At 49.8% G+C, this 16,212-nt stretch overlaps 1 protein-coding gene across 1 annotated transcript in view; it reads left to right on the top strand.

Moving 5' to 3' along the window:
• The window catches only part of LOC123990568 (mucin-6-like), a 45,433-nt gene that overhangs the window by 2,775 nt on the left and 26,446 nt on the right, over nt 1-16,212 (top strand). The window contains exon 2 of the mRNA XM_046291178.1: nt 1-2,173. This exon is cut by the window's left edge and continues 1,018 nt beyond it. Within this exon, the coding sequence (XP_046147134.1) occupies nt 1-2,173 (2,173 nt within the window). The remainder of the gene's footprint in view (nt 2,174-16,212) is intronic.

Below are 16,212 nucleotides of genomic sequence, written 5' to 3'. Positions count from 1 at the left end.
ACACAGACTCTCTACCCCCCCACCCCCACTGTAATCCCCCTATTCAGAACAACAAAGACAGGAAACCCAATCTGCCTGAAAGCCCAGCGCCTGCATGGCAGAACAGAGATCTGAAACAGACTAATGGTTATGCCTCCCATCCCACATACCCCCTGCATACCTCTACCCGAGACCCAGTAGAAACCGCAGACACACCTTCACAAAAACACTCAGACAAGGCAGCCAGCCTCACGAGCATCTTACACACAACGACGGCGACAGTCACCAAGGCGACTATTGAACCCAGGCGTACAAATGCCAACTTCCTTGAGACCCCATCACACTTGAGTAAGATTCCTCGACCAACACCACTCACACTTTCTCCCCAAATCGCCGTGGCCACGAGGCCAAACACGCCACGCACACACCGTAAGCATCCGAAGACACAACCCAAACCCTCAATCACATCTAGTCACCCTTACCCTGTAAACCCACCACACAGAACCTCTCCTCCAAACCCTGTAAACCCACCACACAGAACCTCTCCTCCAAACCCTGTAAACCCACCACACAGAACCTCTCCTCCAAACCCTGTAAACCCACCACACAGAACCTCTCCTCCAAACCCTGTAAACCCATCCTGGGTTATTACATCCCCTAAGCCTGAAAAAACTCCACACACAACAACTCTTTCTTTCACTGCTACGACATTACATAGAAGCGCACCCCCTTATCCCACTAAACCCCGTAAGTCTCCAAAGGCACTCACAGCTGCACCACCTACCCCTGTATGCACACCGACAACAACAACACTCCCAAACACAGCTACTACGGCGACATATAGAATAGTCCCTAGCCATGCTAACACGTCACACACAACTACCACGTCAGCAAACACACCATATACCGCCACTCTGGCTAACCCTTATAACACATCACATACCACTACTCCTAACACATCACACACAACTACACCCACAATACGCACCACTACACGCCCAAAACCTTTGTCCTATACCCCTAACCATTCAAACACATCGCACACACCTACATCCCCTTACTTAGTTTACACATCCCCCAAAACACCCCCCAGTGTTGAGAACGCATCACAGGCAACTACATCTACTCGGCGCCATCCCTCAACCACATCCCTGACTGACTCGAGACCATTGATCGTGACGCAGATGCAATACAATAAACCACCTGACCCATCAGACAGATCACATAATAAGATAACACTCGCAAAGACACACGCTGAACACCACTACCACGCAAACACTCATAAGCGATTTGTCGTTGAACCAATAATGCACGCAAATGTATATCCAAAGCTACTGACCGTCTCCACCAGAAACACACACTGTAGCCCTGTCATCGCGTCACAGACAAACGAGGAAAGGGACTCTAGAATGTCCAATGCATCAAAGGTCACTGACCTCCCAGAATGCGTCGCTGAAAAGGATGCAAACAAAGAAGGAGAAGAGCAGGGACACTTCGCCACAAACCTAAAACTTGGGTCTGAGCCTCAGATACGCTCCCACACAGAGCACATTCCCTCCAGCGCATTCCCCACTCATGCAAATACCACATCCACATTCGGACTTGACGGGCAGACATACACAAATGACGCTCCACCTTCCGTCACACCACAGACACGAGCAGACCCTAAGGTCCTCATTGCAACCCAGACGAACACTTCTGCACATGTCAAACCCGTCACCAAAACACCAAGCCACAGAAACACAGACTTCAGTTCCACATCAACGCCAAACGAACACACAAGCCCCACACACCGACTCATACCACAGGCCCGTCCGTACACCATCACTGATCTCCTCACACACACACCCATAGAACCCGAGTGCTACCGCCTTTTGCCTCCATCCCGCATGGCTCACCTAGCCTCCTACACCCTCACCCATCCCAATCAGACACACCAGATGATCCATCCAGTATTTCAGTTTTTATCGTCAAGCACCACCCCGCAGCCATCCCAAGACGATTCCAGGCTGGCTCACTCCCACCCGGCTGACGCAGCGCTGCTGCTGCCCCCTTCCCCACAGTGCAGCAGGCCAGCCCCGCTCCAACGGAGGCTGCAGTTTGTAGAGGCCAACCTGGCAGCCAACCAGGACAGGATCACTACCCTTCTCAACATCATCCAAGACCTGGAGATGAGCCAAGCTCTCAGCAAGGGGTAAGAGAAAGGAAGGAAGATCACGAGAAATGACGAAGATCGCAATCACGAGAAATGACGAGGAAGAGAAAGGGAGATAGATGGGGTGGGAATGAGTGAGTAGAGAAAGAGAAAGGAAGATAGATGGGGTGGGAAGGAGTGAGTAGAGAAAGAGAAAGGAAGATAGATGGGGTGGGAAGGAGTGAGTAGAGGAAGAGAAAGGGAGACAGATGGGGTGGGAAGGAGTGAGTAGAGGAAGAGAAAGGGAGACAGATGGGGTGTGAAGGAGTGAGTAGAGAAAGAGAAAGGGAGATAGGTGGGGTGGGAATGAGTGAGTAGAGGAAGAGAAAGGGAGATAGATGGGGTGGGAAGGAATGAGTAGAGGAAGAGAACAGGGAGATAGATGGGGTGGGGAGGAGTGAGTAGAGAGAGAGAACAGGGAGATAGATGGGGTGGGAAGGAGTGAGTAGAGGAAGAGAAAGGGAGATAGATGGGGTGGGAAGGAGTGAGTAGAGGAAGAGAAAGGGAGATAGATGGGGTGGGAAGGTGTGAGTATAGGCAGAGGAAGGGAGATAGGTGGGGTGGGAAGGAATGAGTAGAGGAAGAGAACAGGGAGATAGATGGGGTGGGAAGGAATGAGTAGAGGAAGAGAAAGGGAGATAGATGGGGTGGGAAGGAGTGAGTAGAGAAAGAGAACAGGCGGATAGATAGGATGGGAAGGAGTGTGTAGAGGAAGAGAACAGGGAGATAGATGGGGTGAGAAGGAGTGAGTAGAGAAAGAGAACAGGGAGATAGATAGGGTGAGTAGAGAAAGAGAACAGGGAGATAGATGGGGTGGGAAGAAGTGAGTAGAGGTAGAGAAAGGGAGATAGATGGGGTGGTAAGGAGTGAGTAGAGAAAGAGAACAGGGAGATAGATGGGGTGGGAAGGAGTGAGTAGAGAAAGAGAACAGGGAGATAGATGGGGTGAGTAGAGAAAGAGAACAGGGAGATAGATGGGGTGGGAAGGAATGAGTAAAGGAAGAGAAAGGGAGATAGATGGGGTGGGAAGGAGTGAGTAGAGGAAGAGAACAGGCGGATAGATGGGATGGGAAGGAGTGAGTAGAGGATGAGAACAGAGAGATAGATGGGGTGAGTAGAGAAAGAGAACAGGGAGATAGATGGGGTGGGAAGGAATGAGTAAAGGAAGAGAAAGGAAGATAGATGGGGTGGGAAGGAGTGAGTAGAGGAAGAGAACAGAGAGATAGATGGGGTGGGAAGGAGTGAGTAGAGAAAGAGAACAGGGAGATAGATGGGGTGGGAAGGAGTGAGTAGAGGAAGAGAAAGAGAGATAGATGGGGTGGGAAGAAGTGAGTAGAGGTAGAGAAAGGGAGATAGATGGGGTGGGAAGGAGTGAGTAGAGAAAGAGAACAGGGAGATAGATGGGGTGAGTAGAGAAAGAGAACAGGGAGATAGATGGGGTGGGAAGGAATGAGTAAAGGAAGAGAAAGGAAGATAGATGGGGTGGGAAGGAGTGAGTAGAGAAAGAGAACAGGGAGATAGATGGGGTGGGAAGGAGTGAGTAGAGGAAGAGAAAGGGAAATAGATGGGGTGGGGAGGAGTGAGTAGAGGAAGAGAACAGGGAGATAGATGGGGTGGGAAGGAGTGAGTAGAGGAAGAGAAAGGGAGATAGATGGGGTGGGGAGGAGTGAGTAGAGGAAGAGAACAGGGAGATAGATGGGGTGGGAAGGAGTGAGTAGAGAAAGAGAAAGGGAGACAGATGGGATGGGAAGGAGTGAGTAGAGGAAGAGAAAGGAGATAGATGGGGTGGGAAGGAGTGAGTAGAGGAAGAGAAAGGGAGACAGATGGGGTGTGAAGGAGTGAGTAGAGAAAGAGAAAGGGAGATAGATGGGGTGGGAAGGAGTGAGTAGAGGAAGAGAATGGGAGATAGATGGGGTGGGGAGGAGTGAGTAGAGAGAGAGAACAGGGAGATAGATGGGGTGGGAAGGAGTGAGTAGAGGAAGAGAAAGGGAGATAGATGGGGTGGGAAGGAGTGAGTAGAGGAAGAGAAAGGGAGATAGATGGGGTGGGAAGGTGTGAGTATAGGCAGAGGAAGGGAGATAGGTGGGGTGGGAATGAGTGAGTAGAGGAAGAGAAAGGGAGATAGATGGGGTGGGAAGGAATGAGTAGAGGAAGAGAACAGGGAGATAGATGGGGTGGGAAGGAATGAGTAGAGGAAGAGAAAGGGAGATAGATGGGGTGGGAAGGAGTGAGTAGAGAAAGAGAACAGGCGGATAGATAGGATGGGAAGGAGTGAGTAGAGGAAGAGAACAGGGAGATAGATGGGGTGAGAAGGAGTGAGTAGAGAAAGAGAACAGGGAGATAGATAGGGTGAGTAGAGAAAGAGAACAGGGAGATAGATGGGGTGGGAAGAAGTGAGTAGAGGTAGAGAAAGGGAGATAGATGGGGTGGGAAGGAGTGAGTAGAGAAAGAGAACAGGGAGATAGATGGGGTGGGAAGGAGTGAGTAGAGAAAGAGAACAGGGAGATAGATGGGGTGAGTAGAGAAAGAGAACAGGGAGATAGATGGGGTGGGAAGGAATGAGTAAAGGAAGAGAAAGGGAGATAGATGGGGTGGGAAGGAGTGAGTAGAGAAAGAGATAGGGAGATAGATGGGGTGGGAAGGAGTGAGTAGAGAAAGAGAACAGGGAGATAGATGGGGTGGGAAGGAGTGAGTAGAGAAAGAGAACAGGGAGATAGATGGGGTGAGTAGAGAAAGAGAACAGGGAGATAGATGGGGTGGGAAGGAATGAGTAAAGGAAGAGAAAGGAAGATAGATGGGGTGGGAAGGAGTGAGTAGAGGAAGAGAACAGAGAGATAGATGGGGTGGGAAGGAGTGAGTAGAGAAAGAGAACAGGGAGATAGATGGGGTGGGAAGGAGTGAGTAGAGGAAGAGAAAGAGAGATAGATGGGGTGGGAAGAAGTGAGTAGAGGTAGAGAAAGGGAGATAGATGGGGTGGGAAGGAGTGAGTAGAGAAAGAGAACAGGGAGATAGATGGGGTGAGTAGAGAAAGAGAACAGGGAGATAGATGGGGTGGGAAGGAATGAGTAAAGGAAGAGAAAGGAAGATAGATGGGGTGGGAAGGAGTGAGTAGAGAAAGAGAACAGGGAGATAGATGGGGTGGGAAGGAGTGAGTAGAGGAAGAGAAAGGGAGATAGATGGGGTGGGGAGGAGTGAGTAGAGGAAGAGAACAGGGAGATAGATGGGGTGGGAAGGAGTGAGTAGAGGAAGAGAAAGGGAGATAGATGGGGTGGGGAGGAGTGAGTAGAGGAAGAGAACAGGGAGATAGATGGGGTGGGAAGGAGTGAGTAGAGAAAGAGAAAGGGAGACAGATGGGATGGGAAGGAGTGAGTAGAGGAAGAGAAAGGGAGATAGATGGGGTGGGAAGGAGTGAGTAGAGGAAGAGAAAGGGAGACAGATGGGGTGTGAAGGAGTGAGTAGAGAAAGAGAAAGGGAGATAGATGGGGTGGGAAGGAGTGAGTAGAGGAAGAGAATGGGAGATAGATGGGGTGGGGAGGAGTGAGTAGAGAGAGAGAACAGGGAGATAGATGGGGTGGGAAGGAGTGAGTAGAGGAAGAGAAAGGGAGATAGATGGGGTGGGAAGGAATGAGTAGAGGAAGAGAAAGGGAGATAGATGGGGTGGGAAGGAGTGAGTAGAGAAAGAGAACAGGCGGATAGATAGGATGGGAAGGAGTGAGTAGAGGAAGAGAACAGGGAGATAGATGGGGTGAGAAGGAGTGAGTAGAGAAAGAGAACAGGGAGATAGATAGGGTGAGTAGAGAAAGAGAACAGGGAGATAGATGGGGTGGGAAGAAGTGAGTAGAGGTAGAGAAAGGGAGATAGATGGGGTGGGAAGGAGTGAGTAGAGAAAGAGAACAGGGAGATAGATGGGGTGGGAAGGAGTGAGTAGAGAAAGAGAACAGGGAGATAGATGGGGTGAGTAGAGAAAGAGAACAGGGAGATAGATGGGGTGGGAAGGAATGAGTAAAGGAAGAGAAAGGGAGATAGATGGGGTGGGAAGGAGTGAGTAGAGAAAGAGATAGGGAGATAGATGGGGTGGGAAGGAGTGAGTAGAGAAAGAGAACAGGGAGATAGATGGGGTGGGAAGGAATGAGTAAAGGAAGAGAAAGGGAGATAGATGGGGTGGGAAGGAGTGAGTAGAGAAAGAGAACAGGGAGATAGATGGGGTGAGTAGAGAAAGAGAACAGGGAGATAGATGGGGTGGGAAGGAATGAGTAAAGGAAGAGAAAGGAAGATAGATGGGGTGGGAAGGAGTGAGTAGAGAAAGAGAACAGGGAGATAGATGGGGTGGGAAGGAGTGAGTAGAGGAAGAGAAAGGGAGATAGATGGGGTGGGGAGGAGTGAGTAGAGGAAGAGAACAGGGAGATAGATGGGGTGGGAAGGAGTGAGTAGAGGAAGAGAAAGGGAGATAGATGGGGTGGGGAGGAGTGAGTAGAGGAAGAGAACAGGGAGATAGATGGGGTGGGAAGGAGTGAGTAGAGAAAGAGAAAGGGAGACAGATGGGATGGGAAGGAGTGAGTAGAGGAAGAGAAAGGGAGATAGATGGGGTGGGAAGGAGTGAGTAGAGAAAGAGATAGGGAGATAGATGGGGTGGGAAGGAGTGAGTAGAGGAAGAGAACAGGCGGATAGATGGGAAGGAGTGAGTAGAGGAAGAGAACAGAGAGATAGATGGGGTGGGAAGGAGTGAGTAGAGGAAGAGAACAGGGAGATAGATGGGGTGGGAAGGAGTCAGTAGAGGAAGAGAACAGGGAGATAGATGGGGTGGGAAGGAGTGAGTATATGCAGAGAAAGGGAGATAGATAGGGTGGGAAGGAGTGAGTAGAGAAAGAGAACAGGGAGATAGATGGGGTGAGTAGAGGAAGAGAACAGGGAGATAGATGGAGTGAGTATAGGCAGAGGAAGGGAGATTGATGGGGTGGGAAGGAGTGAGTAGAGAAAGAGAAAGGGAGATAGATGGGGTGGTAAGGAGTGAGTAGAGGAAGAGAAAGGAGATAGATGGGGTGGGAAGGAGTGAGTAGAGAAAGAGAACAGGGATATAGATGGGGGTGAGTAGAGAAAGAGAACAGGGAGATATATGGGGTGGGAAGGAAGGAGTAGAGGAATAGAAAGGGAGATAGATGGGGTGGGAAGAAGTGAGTAGAGGTAGAGAAAGGAATATAGATGGGGTGGGAAGGAGTGAGTAGAGAAAGAGAACAGGGAGATAGATGGGGTGGGAAGGAGTGAGTAGAGAAAGAGAACAGGGATATAGATGGGGGTGAGTAGAGAAAGAGAACAGGGAGATATATGGGGTGGGAAGGAAAGAGTAAAGGAAGAGAAAGGGAGATAGATGGGGTGGGAATGAGTGAGTAGAGAAAGAGAACAGGGAGATAGATGGGGTGAGTAGAGGAAGAGAACAGGGAGATAGATGGAGTGAGTATAGGCAGAGGAAGGGAGATTGATGGGGTGGGAAGGAGTGAGTAGAGAAAGAGAAAGGGAGATAGATGGGGTGGGAAGGAGTGAGTAGAGGAAGAGAAAGGGAGATAGCTGGGGTGGGAAGGAAGGAGTAGAGGAAGAGAAAGGGAGATATATGGGGTGGGAAGAAGTGAGTAGAGGTAGAGAAAGGGATATAGATGGGGTGGGAAGGAGTGAGTAGAGAAAGAGAACAGGGAGATAGATGGGGTGGGAAGGAGTGAGTAGAGAAAGAGAAAGGGAGATAGATGGGGTGGGAATGAGTGAGTAGAGAAAGAGAAAGGAAGACAGATGGGGTGTGAAGGAGTGAGTAGAGAAAGAGAAAGGGAGATAGATGGGGTGGGAAGGAGTGAGTAGAGGAAGAGAAAGGGAGATAGATGGGGTGGGAAGGAGGAGTAGAGGAAGAGAAAGGGAGACAGATGGGGTGTGAAGGAGTGAGTAGAGAAAGAGAAAGGGAGATAGATGGGGTGGGAAGGAGTGAGTAGAGGAAGAGAATGGGAGATAGATGGGGTGGGGAGGAGTGAGTAGAGAGAGAGAACAGGGAGATAGATGGGGTGGGAAGGAGTGAGTAGAGGAAGAGAAAGGGAGATAGATGGGGTGGGAAGGAGTGAGTAGAGGAAGAGAAAGGGAGATAGATGGGGTGGGAAGGTGTGAGTATAGGCAGAGGAAGGGAGATAGGTGGGGTGGGAATGAGTGAGTAGAGGAAGAGAAAGGGAGATAGATGGGGTGGGAAGGAATGAGTAGAGGAAGAGAACAGGGAGATAGATGGGGTGGGAAGGAATGAGTAGAGGAAGAGAACAGGGAGATAGATGGGGTGGGAAGGAATGAGTAGAGGAAGAGAAAGGGAGACAGATGGGGTGGGAAGGAGTGAGTAGAGAAAGAGAACAGGCGGATAGATAGGATGGGAAGGAGTGAGTAGAGGAAGAGAACAGGGAGATAGATGGGGTGAGAAGGAGTGAGTAGAGAAAGAGAAAGGGAGATAGATGGGGTGGGAAGGAATGAGTAGAGGAAGAGAACAGGGAGATAGATGGGGTGGGAAGGAATGAGTAGAGGAAGAGAAAGGGAGATAGATGGGGTGGGAAGGAGTGAGTAGAGAAAGAGAACAGGCGGATAGATAGGATGGGAAGGAGTGAGTAGAGGAAGAGAACAGGGAGATAGATGGGGTGAGTAGAGAAAGAGAACAGGGAGATAGATGGGGTGGGAAGGAGATAGTGGGAAGAAGGTAGAGGTAGAGAAAGGGAGATAGATGGGGTGGGAAGGAGTGAGTAGAGAAAGAGAACAGGGAGATAGATGGGGTGGGAAGGAGTGAGTAGAGAAAGAGAACAGGGAGATAGATGGGGTGAGTAGAGAAAGAGAACAGGGAGATAGATGGGGTGGGAAGGAATGAGTAAAGGAAGAGAAAGGGAGATAGATGGGGTGGGAAGGAGTGAGTAGAGAAAGAGATAGGGAGATAGATGGGGTGGGAAGGAGTGAGTAGAGAAAGAGAACAGGGAGATAGATGGGGTGGGAAGGAATGAGTAAAGGAAGAGAAAGGGAGATAGATGGGGTGGGAAGGAGTGAGTAGAGAAAGAGAACAGGGAGATAGATGGGGTGAGTAGAGAAAGAGAGGGAGATAGATGGGGTGGGAAGAACAGGGAGATAGATGGGAAGGGGGTAGAGAAAGGAGGGAGATAGATGGGGTGGGAAATGAGTAGAGGAAGAGAAAGGGAGATAGATGGGGTGGGAAGGAGTGAGTAGAGGAAGAGAACAGGGAGATAGATGGGAAGGAGGGTGGGAAAGGAGATAGATGGTAGAGGAGTAGAGGAAGGGAGATAGATGGGAGTAGAGGAAGGAGGGAGATAGTGAGTAGAGGAAGAGAACAGGGAGATAGATGGGGTGGGAAGGAGTGAGTAGAGGAAGAGAAAGGGGGAAGGAGTGAGTAGAGAGAGAACAGGGAGATAGATGGGGTGGGAAGGAGATAGATGGGGTGGGGAGGAGTGAGTAGAGGAAGAGAACAGGGAGATAGATGGGGTGGGAAGGAGTGAGTAGAGAAAGAGAAAGGGAGACAGATGGGATGGGAAGGAGGAGTAGAGGAAGAGAAAGGGAGATAGATGGGGTGGGAAGGAGTGAGTAGAGAAAGAGATAGGGAGATAGATGGGGTGGGAAGGAGTGAGTAGAGGAAGAGAACAGGCGGATAGATGGGAAGATGGGGTGGGAAGGAGTGAGTAGAGAAAGAGAAAGGGAACAGAGGGAGATAGATGGGGTGGGAAGGAGTGAGTAGAGGAAGAGAACAGGGAGATAGATGGGGTGGGAAGGAGTGAGTAGAGGAAGAGAACAGGGAGATAGATGGGGTGGGAAGGAGTGAGTATATGCAGAGAAAGGGAGATAGATAGGGTGGGAAGGAGTGAGTAGAGAAAGAGAACAGGGAGATAGATGGGGTGAGTAGAGGAAGAGAACAGGGAGATAGATGGAGTGAGTATAGGCAGAGGAAGGGAGATTGATGGGGTGGGAAGGAGTGAGTAGAGAAAGAGAAAGGGAGATAGATGGGGTGGTAAGGAGTGAGTAGAGGAAGAGAAAGGGAGATAGATGGGGTGGGAAGGAGTGAGTAGAGAAAGAGAACAGGGATATAGATGGGGGTGAGTAGAGAAAGAGAACAGGGAGATATATGGGGTGGGAAGGAAGGAGTAGAGGAATAGAAAGGGAGATAGATGGGGTGGGAAGAAGTGAGTAGAGGTAGAGAAAGGAATATAGATGGGGTGGGAAGGAGTGAGTAGAGAAAGAGAACAGGGAGATAGATGGGGTGGGAAGGAGTGAGTAGAGAAAGAGAACAGGGATATAGATGGGGGTGAGTAGAGAAAGAGAACAGGGAGATATATGGGGTGGGAAGGAAAGAGTAAAGGAAGAGAAAGGGAGATAGATGGGGTGGGAATGAGTGAGTAGAGAAAGAGAACAGGGAGATAGATGGGGTGAGTAGAGGAAGAGAACAGGGAGATAGATGGAGTGAGTATAGGCAGAGGAAGGGAGATTGATGGGGTGGGAAGGAGTGAGTAGAGAAAGAGAAAGGGAGATAGATGGGGTGGGAAGGAGTGAGTAGAGGAAGAGAAAGGGAGATAGCTGGGGTGGGAAGGAAGGAGTAGAGGAAGAGAAAGGGAGATATATGGGGTGGGAAGAAGTGAGTAGAGGTAGAGAAAGGGATATAGATGGGGTGGGAAGGAGTGAGTAGAGAAAGAGAACAGGGAGATAGATGGGGTGGGAAGGAGTGAGTAGAGAAAGAGAAAGGGAGATAGATGGGGTGGGAATGAGTGAGTAGAGAAAGAGAAAGGAAGACAGATGGGGTGTGAAGGAGTGAGTAGAGAAAGAGAAAGGGAGATAGATGGGGTGGGAAGGAGTGAGTAGAGGAAGAGAAAGGGAGATAGATGGGGTGGGAAGGAGTGAGTAGAGGAAGAGAAAGGGAGACAGATGGGGTGTGAAGGAGTGAGTAGAGAAAGAGAAAGGGAGATAGATGGGGTGGGAAGGAGTGAGTAGAGGAAGAGAATGGGAGATAGATGGGGTGGGGAGGAGTGAGTAGAGAGAGAGAGAACAGGGAGATAGATGGGGTGGGAAGGAGTGAGTAGAGGAAGAGAAAGGGAGATAGATGGGGTGGGAAGGAGGAGTAGAGGAAGAGAAAGGAGATAGATGGGGTGGGAAGGTGTGAGAAGCAGAGGAAGGGAGATAGGTGGGGTGGGAATGGGGTGGAGAAGGAAGAATGAGTAGAGGAAGAGAAAGGGAGATAGATGGGGTGGGAAGGAATGAGTAGAGGAAGAGAAAGGGAGATAGATGGGGTGTGAAGGAGTGAGTAGAGAAAGAGAAAGGGAGATAGATGGGGTGGGAAGGAGTAGAGGAAGAGAATGGGAGATAGATGGGGTGGGGAGGAGTGAGTAGAGAGAGAGAACAGGGAGATAGATGGGGTGGGAAGGAGTGAGAGAGGAAGAGAAAGGGAGATAGATGGGGTGGGAAGGAGTGAGTAGAGGAAGAGAAAGGGAGATAGATGGGGTGGGAAGGTGTGAGTATAGGCAGAGGAAGGGAGATAGGTGGGGTGGGAATGAGTGAGTAGAGGAAGAGAAAGGGAGATAGATGGGGTGGGAAGGAATGAGTAGAGGAAGAGAACAGGGAGATAGATGGGGTGGGAAGGAATGAGTAGAGGAAGAGAAAGGGAGATAGATGGGGTGGGAAGGAGTGAGTAGAGAAAGAGAACAGGCGGATAGATAGGATGGGAAGGAGTGAGTAGAGGAAGAGAACAGGGAGATAGATGGGGTGAGAAGGAGTGAGTAGAGAAAGAGAACAGGGAGATAGATAGGGTGAGTAGAGAAAGAGAACAGGGAGATAGATGGGGTGGGAAGAAGTGAGTAGAGGTAGAGAAAGGGAGATAGATGGGGTGGGAAGGAGTGAGTAGAGAAAGAGAACAGGGAGATAGATGGGGTGGGAAGGAGTGAGTAGAGAAAGAGAACAGGGAGATAGATGGGGTGAGTAGAGAAAGAGAACAGGGCGATAGATGGAGTGAGTATAGGCAGAGGAAGGGAGATTGATGGGGTGGGAAGGAGTGAGTAGAGAAAGAGAAAGGGAGATAGATGGGGTGGGAAGGAGTGAGTAGAGGAAGAGAAAGGGAGATAGCTGGGGTGGGAAGGAAGGAGTAGAGGAAGAGAAAGGGAGATATATGGGGTGGGAAGAAGTGAGTAGAGGTAGAGAAAGGGATATAGATGGGGTGGGAAGGAGTGAGTAGAGAAAGAGAACAGGGAGATAGATGGGGTGGGAAGGAGTGAGTAGAGAAAGAGAAAGGGAGATAGATGGGGTGGGAATGAGTGAGTAGAGAAAGAGAAAGGAAGACAGATGGGGTGTGAAGGAGTGAGTAGAGAAAGAGAAAGGGAGATAGATGGGGTGGGAAGGAGTGAGTAGAGGAAGGAAAGAAAGGGAGATAGATGGGGTGGGAAGGAGTGAGTAGAGGAAGAGAAAGGGAGACAGATGGGGTGTGAAGGAGTGAGTAGAGAAAGAGAAAGGGAGATAGATGGGGTGGGAAGGAGTGAGTAGAGGAAGAGAATGGGAGATAGATGGGGTGGGGGAGGAGTAGAGAGAGAGAACAGGGAGATAGATGGGGTGGGAAGGAGTGAGTAGAGGAAGAGAAAGGGAGATAGATGGGGTGGGAAGGAGTGAGTAGAGGAAGAGAAAGGGAGATATATGGGGTGGGAAGGTGTGAGTATAGGCAGAGGAAGGGAGATAGGTGGGGTGGGAATGAGTGAGTAGAGGAAGAGAAAGGGAGATAGATGGGGTGGGAAGGAATGAGTAGAGGAAGAGAACAGGGAGATAGATGGGGTGGGAAGGAATGAGTAGAGGAAGAGAAAGGGAGATAGATGGGGTGGGAAGGAGTGAGTAGAGAAAGAGAACAGGCGGATAGATAGGATGGGAAGGAGTGAGTAGAGGAAGAGAACAGGGAGATAGATGGGGTGAGAAGGAGTGAGTAGAGAAAGAGAACAGGGAGATAGATAGGGTGAGTAGAGAAAGAGAACAGGGAGATAGATGGGGTGGGAAGAAGTGAGTAGAGGTAGAGAAAGGGAGATAGATGGGGTGGGAAGGAGTGAGTAGAGAAAGAGAACAGGGAGATAGATGGGGTGGGAAGGAGTGAGTAGAGAAAGAGAACAGGGAGATAGATGGGGTGAGTAGAGAAAGAGAACAGGGAGATAGATGGGGTGGGAAGGAATGATTAAAGGAAGAGAAAGGGAGATAGATGGGGTGAGTAGAGAAAGAGAACAGGGAGATAGATGGGGTGGGAAGGAATGAGTAAAGGAAGAGAAAGGAAGATAGATGGGGTGGGAAGGAGTGAGTAGAGAAAGAGAACAGGGAGATAGATGGGGTGGGAAGGAGTGAGTAGAGAAAGAGAACAGGGAGATAGATGGGGTGAGTAGAGAAAGAGAACAGGGAGATAGATGGGGTGGGAAGGAATGAGTAAAGGAAGAGAAAGGAAGATAGATGGGGTGGGAAGGAGTGAGTAGAGGAAGAGAACAGAGAGATAGATGGGGTGGGAAGGAGTGAGTAGAGAAAGAGAACAGGGAGATAGATGGGGTGGGAAGGAGTGAGTAGAGGAAGAGAAAGAGAGATAGATGGGGTGGGAAGAAGTGAGTAGAGGTAGAGAAAGGGAGATAGATGGGGTGGGAAGGAGAGTAGAGAAAGAGAACAGGGAGATAGATGGGGTGAGTAGAGAAAGAGAACAGGGAGATAGATGGGGTGGGAAGGAATGAGTAAAGGAAGAGAAAGGAAGATAGATGGGGTGGGAAGGAGTGAGTAGAGAAAGAGAACAGGGAGATAGATGGGGTGGGAAGGAGGAGTAGAGAAAGAGAACAGGGAGATAGATGGGGAGTAGAGAAAGAGAACAGGGAGATAGATGGGGTGGGAAGGAATGAGTAAAGGAAGAGAAAGGAAGATAGATGGGGTGGGAAGGAGTGAGTAGAGGAAGAGAACAGAGAGATAGATGGGGTGGGAAGGAGTGAGTAGAGAAAGAGAACAGGGAGATAGATGGGGTGGGAAGGAGTGAGTAGAGGAAGAGAAAGGGAGATAGATGGGGTGGGAAGAAGTGAGTAGAGGTAGAGAAAGGGAGATAGATGGGGTGGGAAGGAGTGAGTAGAGAAAGAGTAGGGAGATAGATGGGGTGAGTAGAGAAATAGAACAGGGAGATAGATGGGGTGGGAAGGAATGAGTAAAGGAAGAGAAAGGAAGATAGATGGGGTGGGAAGGAGTGAGTAGAGAAAGAGAACAGGGAGATAGATGGGGTGGGAAGGAGTGAGTAGAGGAAGAGAAAGGGAGATAGATGGGGTGGGGAGGAGTGAGTAGAGGAAGAGAACAGGAGATAGATGGGGTGGGAAGGAGTGAGTAGAGGAAGAGAAAGGGAGATAGATGGGGTGGGGAGGAGTGAGTAGAGGAAGAGAACAGGGAGATAGATGGGGTGGGAAGGAGTGAGTAGAGAAAGAGAAAGGGAGACAGATGGGATGGGAAGGAGTGAGTAGAGGAAGAGAAAGGGAGATAGATGGGGTGGGAAGGAGTGAGTAGAGGAAGAGAAAGGGAGACAGATGGGGTGTGAAGGAGTGAGTAGAGAAAGAGAAAGGGAGATAGATGGGGTGGGAAGGAGTGAGTAGAGGAAGAGAATGGGAGATAGATGGGGTGGGGAGGAGTGAGTAGAGAGAGAGAACAGGGAGATAGATGGGGTGGGAAGGAGTGAGTAGAGGAAGAGAAAGGGAGATAGATGGGGTGGGAAGGAGTGAGTAGAGGAAGAGAAAGGGAGATAGATGGGAAGGAATGAGTAGAGGAAGAGAACAGGGAGATAGATGGGGTGGGAAGGAATGAGTAGAGGAAGAGAAAGGGAGATAGATGGGGTGGGAAGGAGTGAGTAGAGAAAGAGAACAGGCGGATAGATAGGATGGGAAGGAGTGAGTAGAGGAAGAGAACAGGGAGATAGATGGGGTGAGAAGGAGTGAGTAGAGAAAGAGAACAGGGAGATAGATAGGGTGAGTAGAGAAAGAGAACAGGGAGATAGATGGGGTGGGAAGAAGTGAGTAGAGGTAGAGAAAGGGAGATAGATGGGGTGGGAAGGAGTGAGTAGAGAAAGAGAACAGGGAGATAGATGGGGTGGGAAGGAGTGAGTAGAGAAAGAGAACAGGGAGATAGATGGGGTGAGTAGAGAAAGAGAACAGGGAGATAGATGGGGTGGGAAGGAATGAGTAAAGGAAGAGAAAGGGAGATAGATGGGGTGGGAAGGAGTGAGTAGAGAAAGAGATAGGGAGATAGATGGGGTGGGAAGGAGTGAGTAGAGAAAGAGAACAGGGAGATAGATGGGGTGGGAAGGAATGAGTAAAGGAAGAGAAAGGGAGATAGATGGGGTGGGAAGGAGTGAGTAGAGAAAGAGAACAGGGAGATAGATGGGGTGAGTATAGAAAGAGAACAGGGAGATAGATGGGGTGGGAAGGAATGAGTAAAGGAAGAGAAAGGAAGATAGATGGGGTGGGAAGGAGTGAGTAGAGAAAGAGAACAGGGAGATAGATGGGGTGGGAAGGAGTGAGTAGAGGAAGAGAAAGGGAGATAGATGGGGTGGGGAGGAGTGAGTAGAGGAAGAGAAAGGGAGATAGATAGGGTGGGAAGGAGTGAGTAGAGAAAGAGAACAGGGAGATAGATGGGGTGAGTAGAGGAAGAGAACAGGGAGATAGATGGAGTGAGTATAGGCAGAGGAAGGGAGATTGATGGGGTGGGAAGGAGTGAGTAGAGAAAGAGAAAGGGAGATAGATGGGGTGGGAAGGAGTGAGTAGAGGAAGAGAAAGGGAGATAGCTGGGGTGGGAAGGAAGGAGTAGAGGAATAGAAAGGGAGATAGATGGGGTGGGAAGAAGTGAGTAGAGGTAGAGAAAGGAATATAGATGGGGTGGGAAGGAGTGAGTAGAGAAAGAGAACAGGGAGATAGATGGGGTGGGAAGGAGTGAGTAGAGAAAGAGAACAGGGATATAGATGGGGGTGAGTAGAGAAAGAGAACAGGGAGATATATGGGGTGGGAAGGAAAGAGT

This window comes from Oncorhynchus gorbuscha, linkage group LG02 (assembly GCF_021184085.1).
Source record: "Oncorhynchus gorbuscha isolate QuinsamMale2020 ecotype Even-year linkage group LG02, OgorEven_v1.0, whole genome shotgun sequence".
NCBI classification, from domain to species: domain Eukaryota; kingdom Metazoa; phylum Chordata; class Actinopteri; order Salmoniformes; family Salmonidae; genus Oncorhynchus; species Oncorhynchus gorbuscha.
Note: the sequence above shows the minus strand (reverse complement) of the source record. Positions and strands in the feature narration are given on the sequence as shown.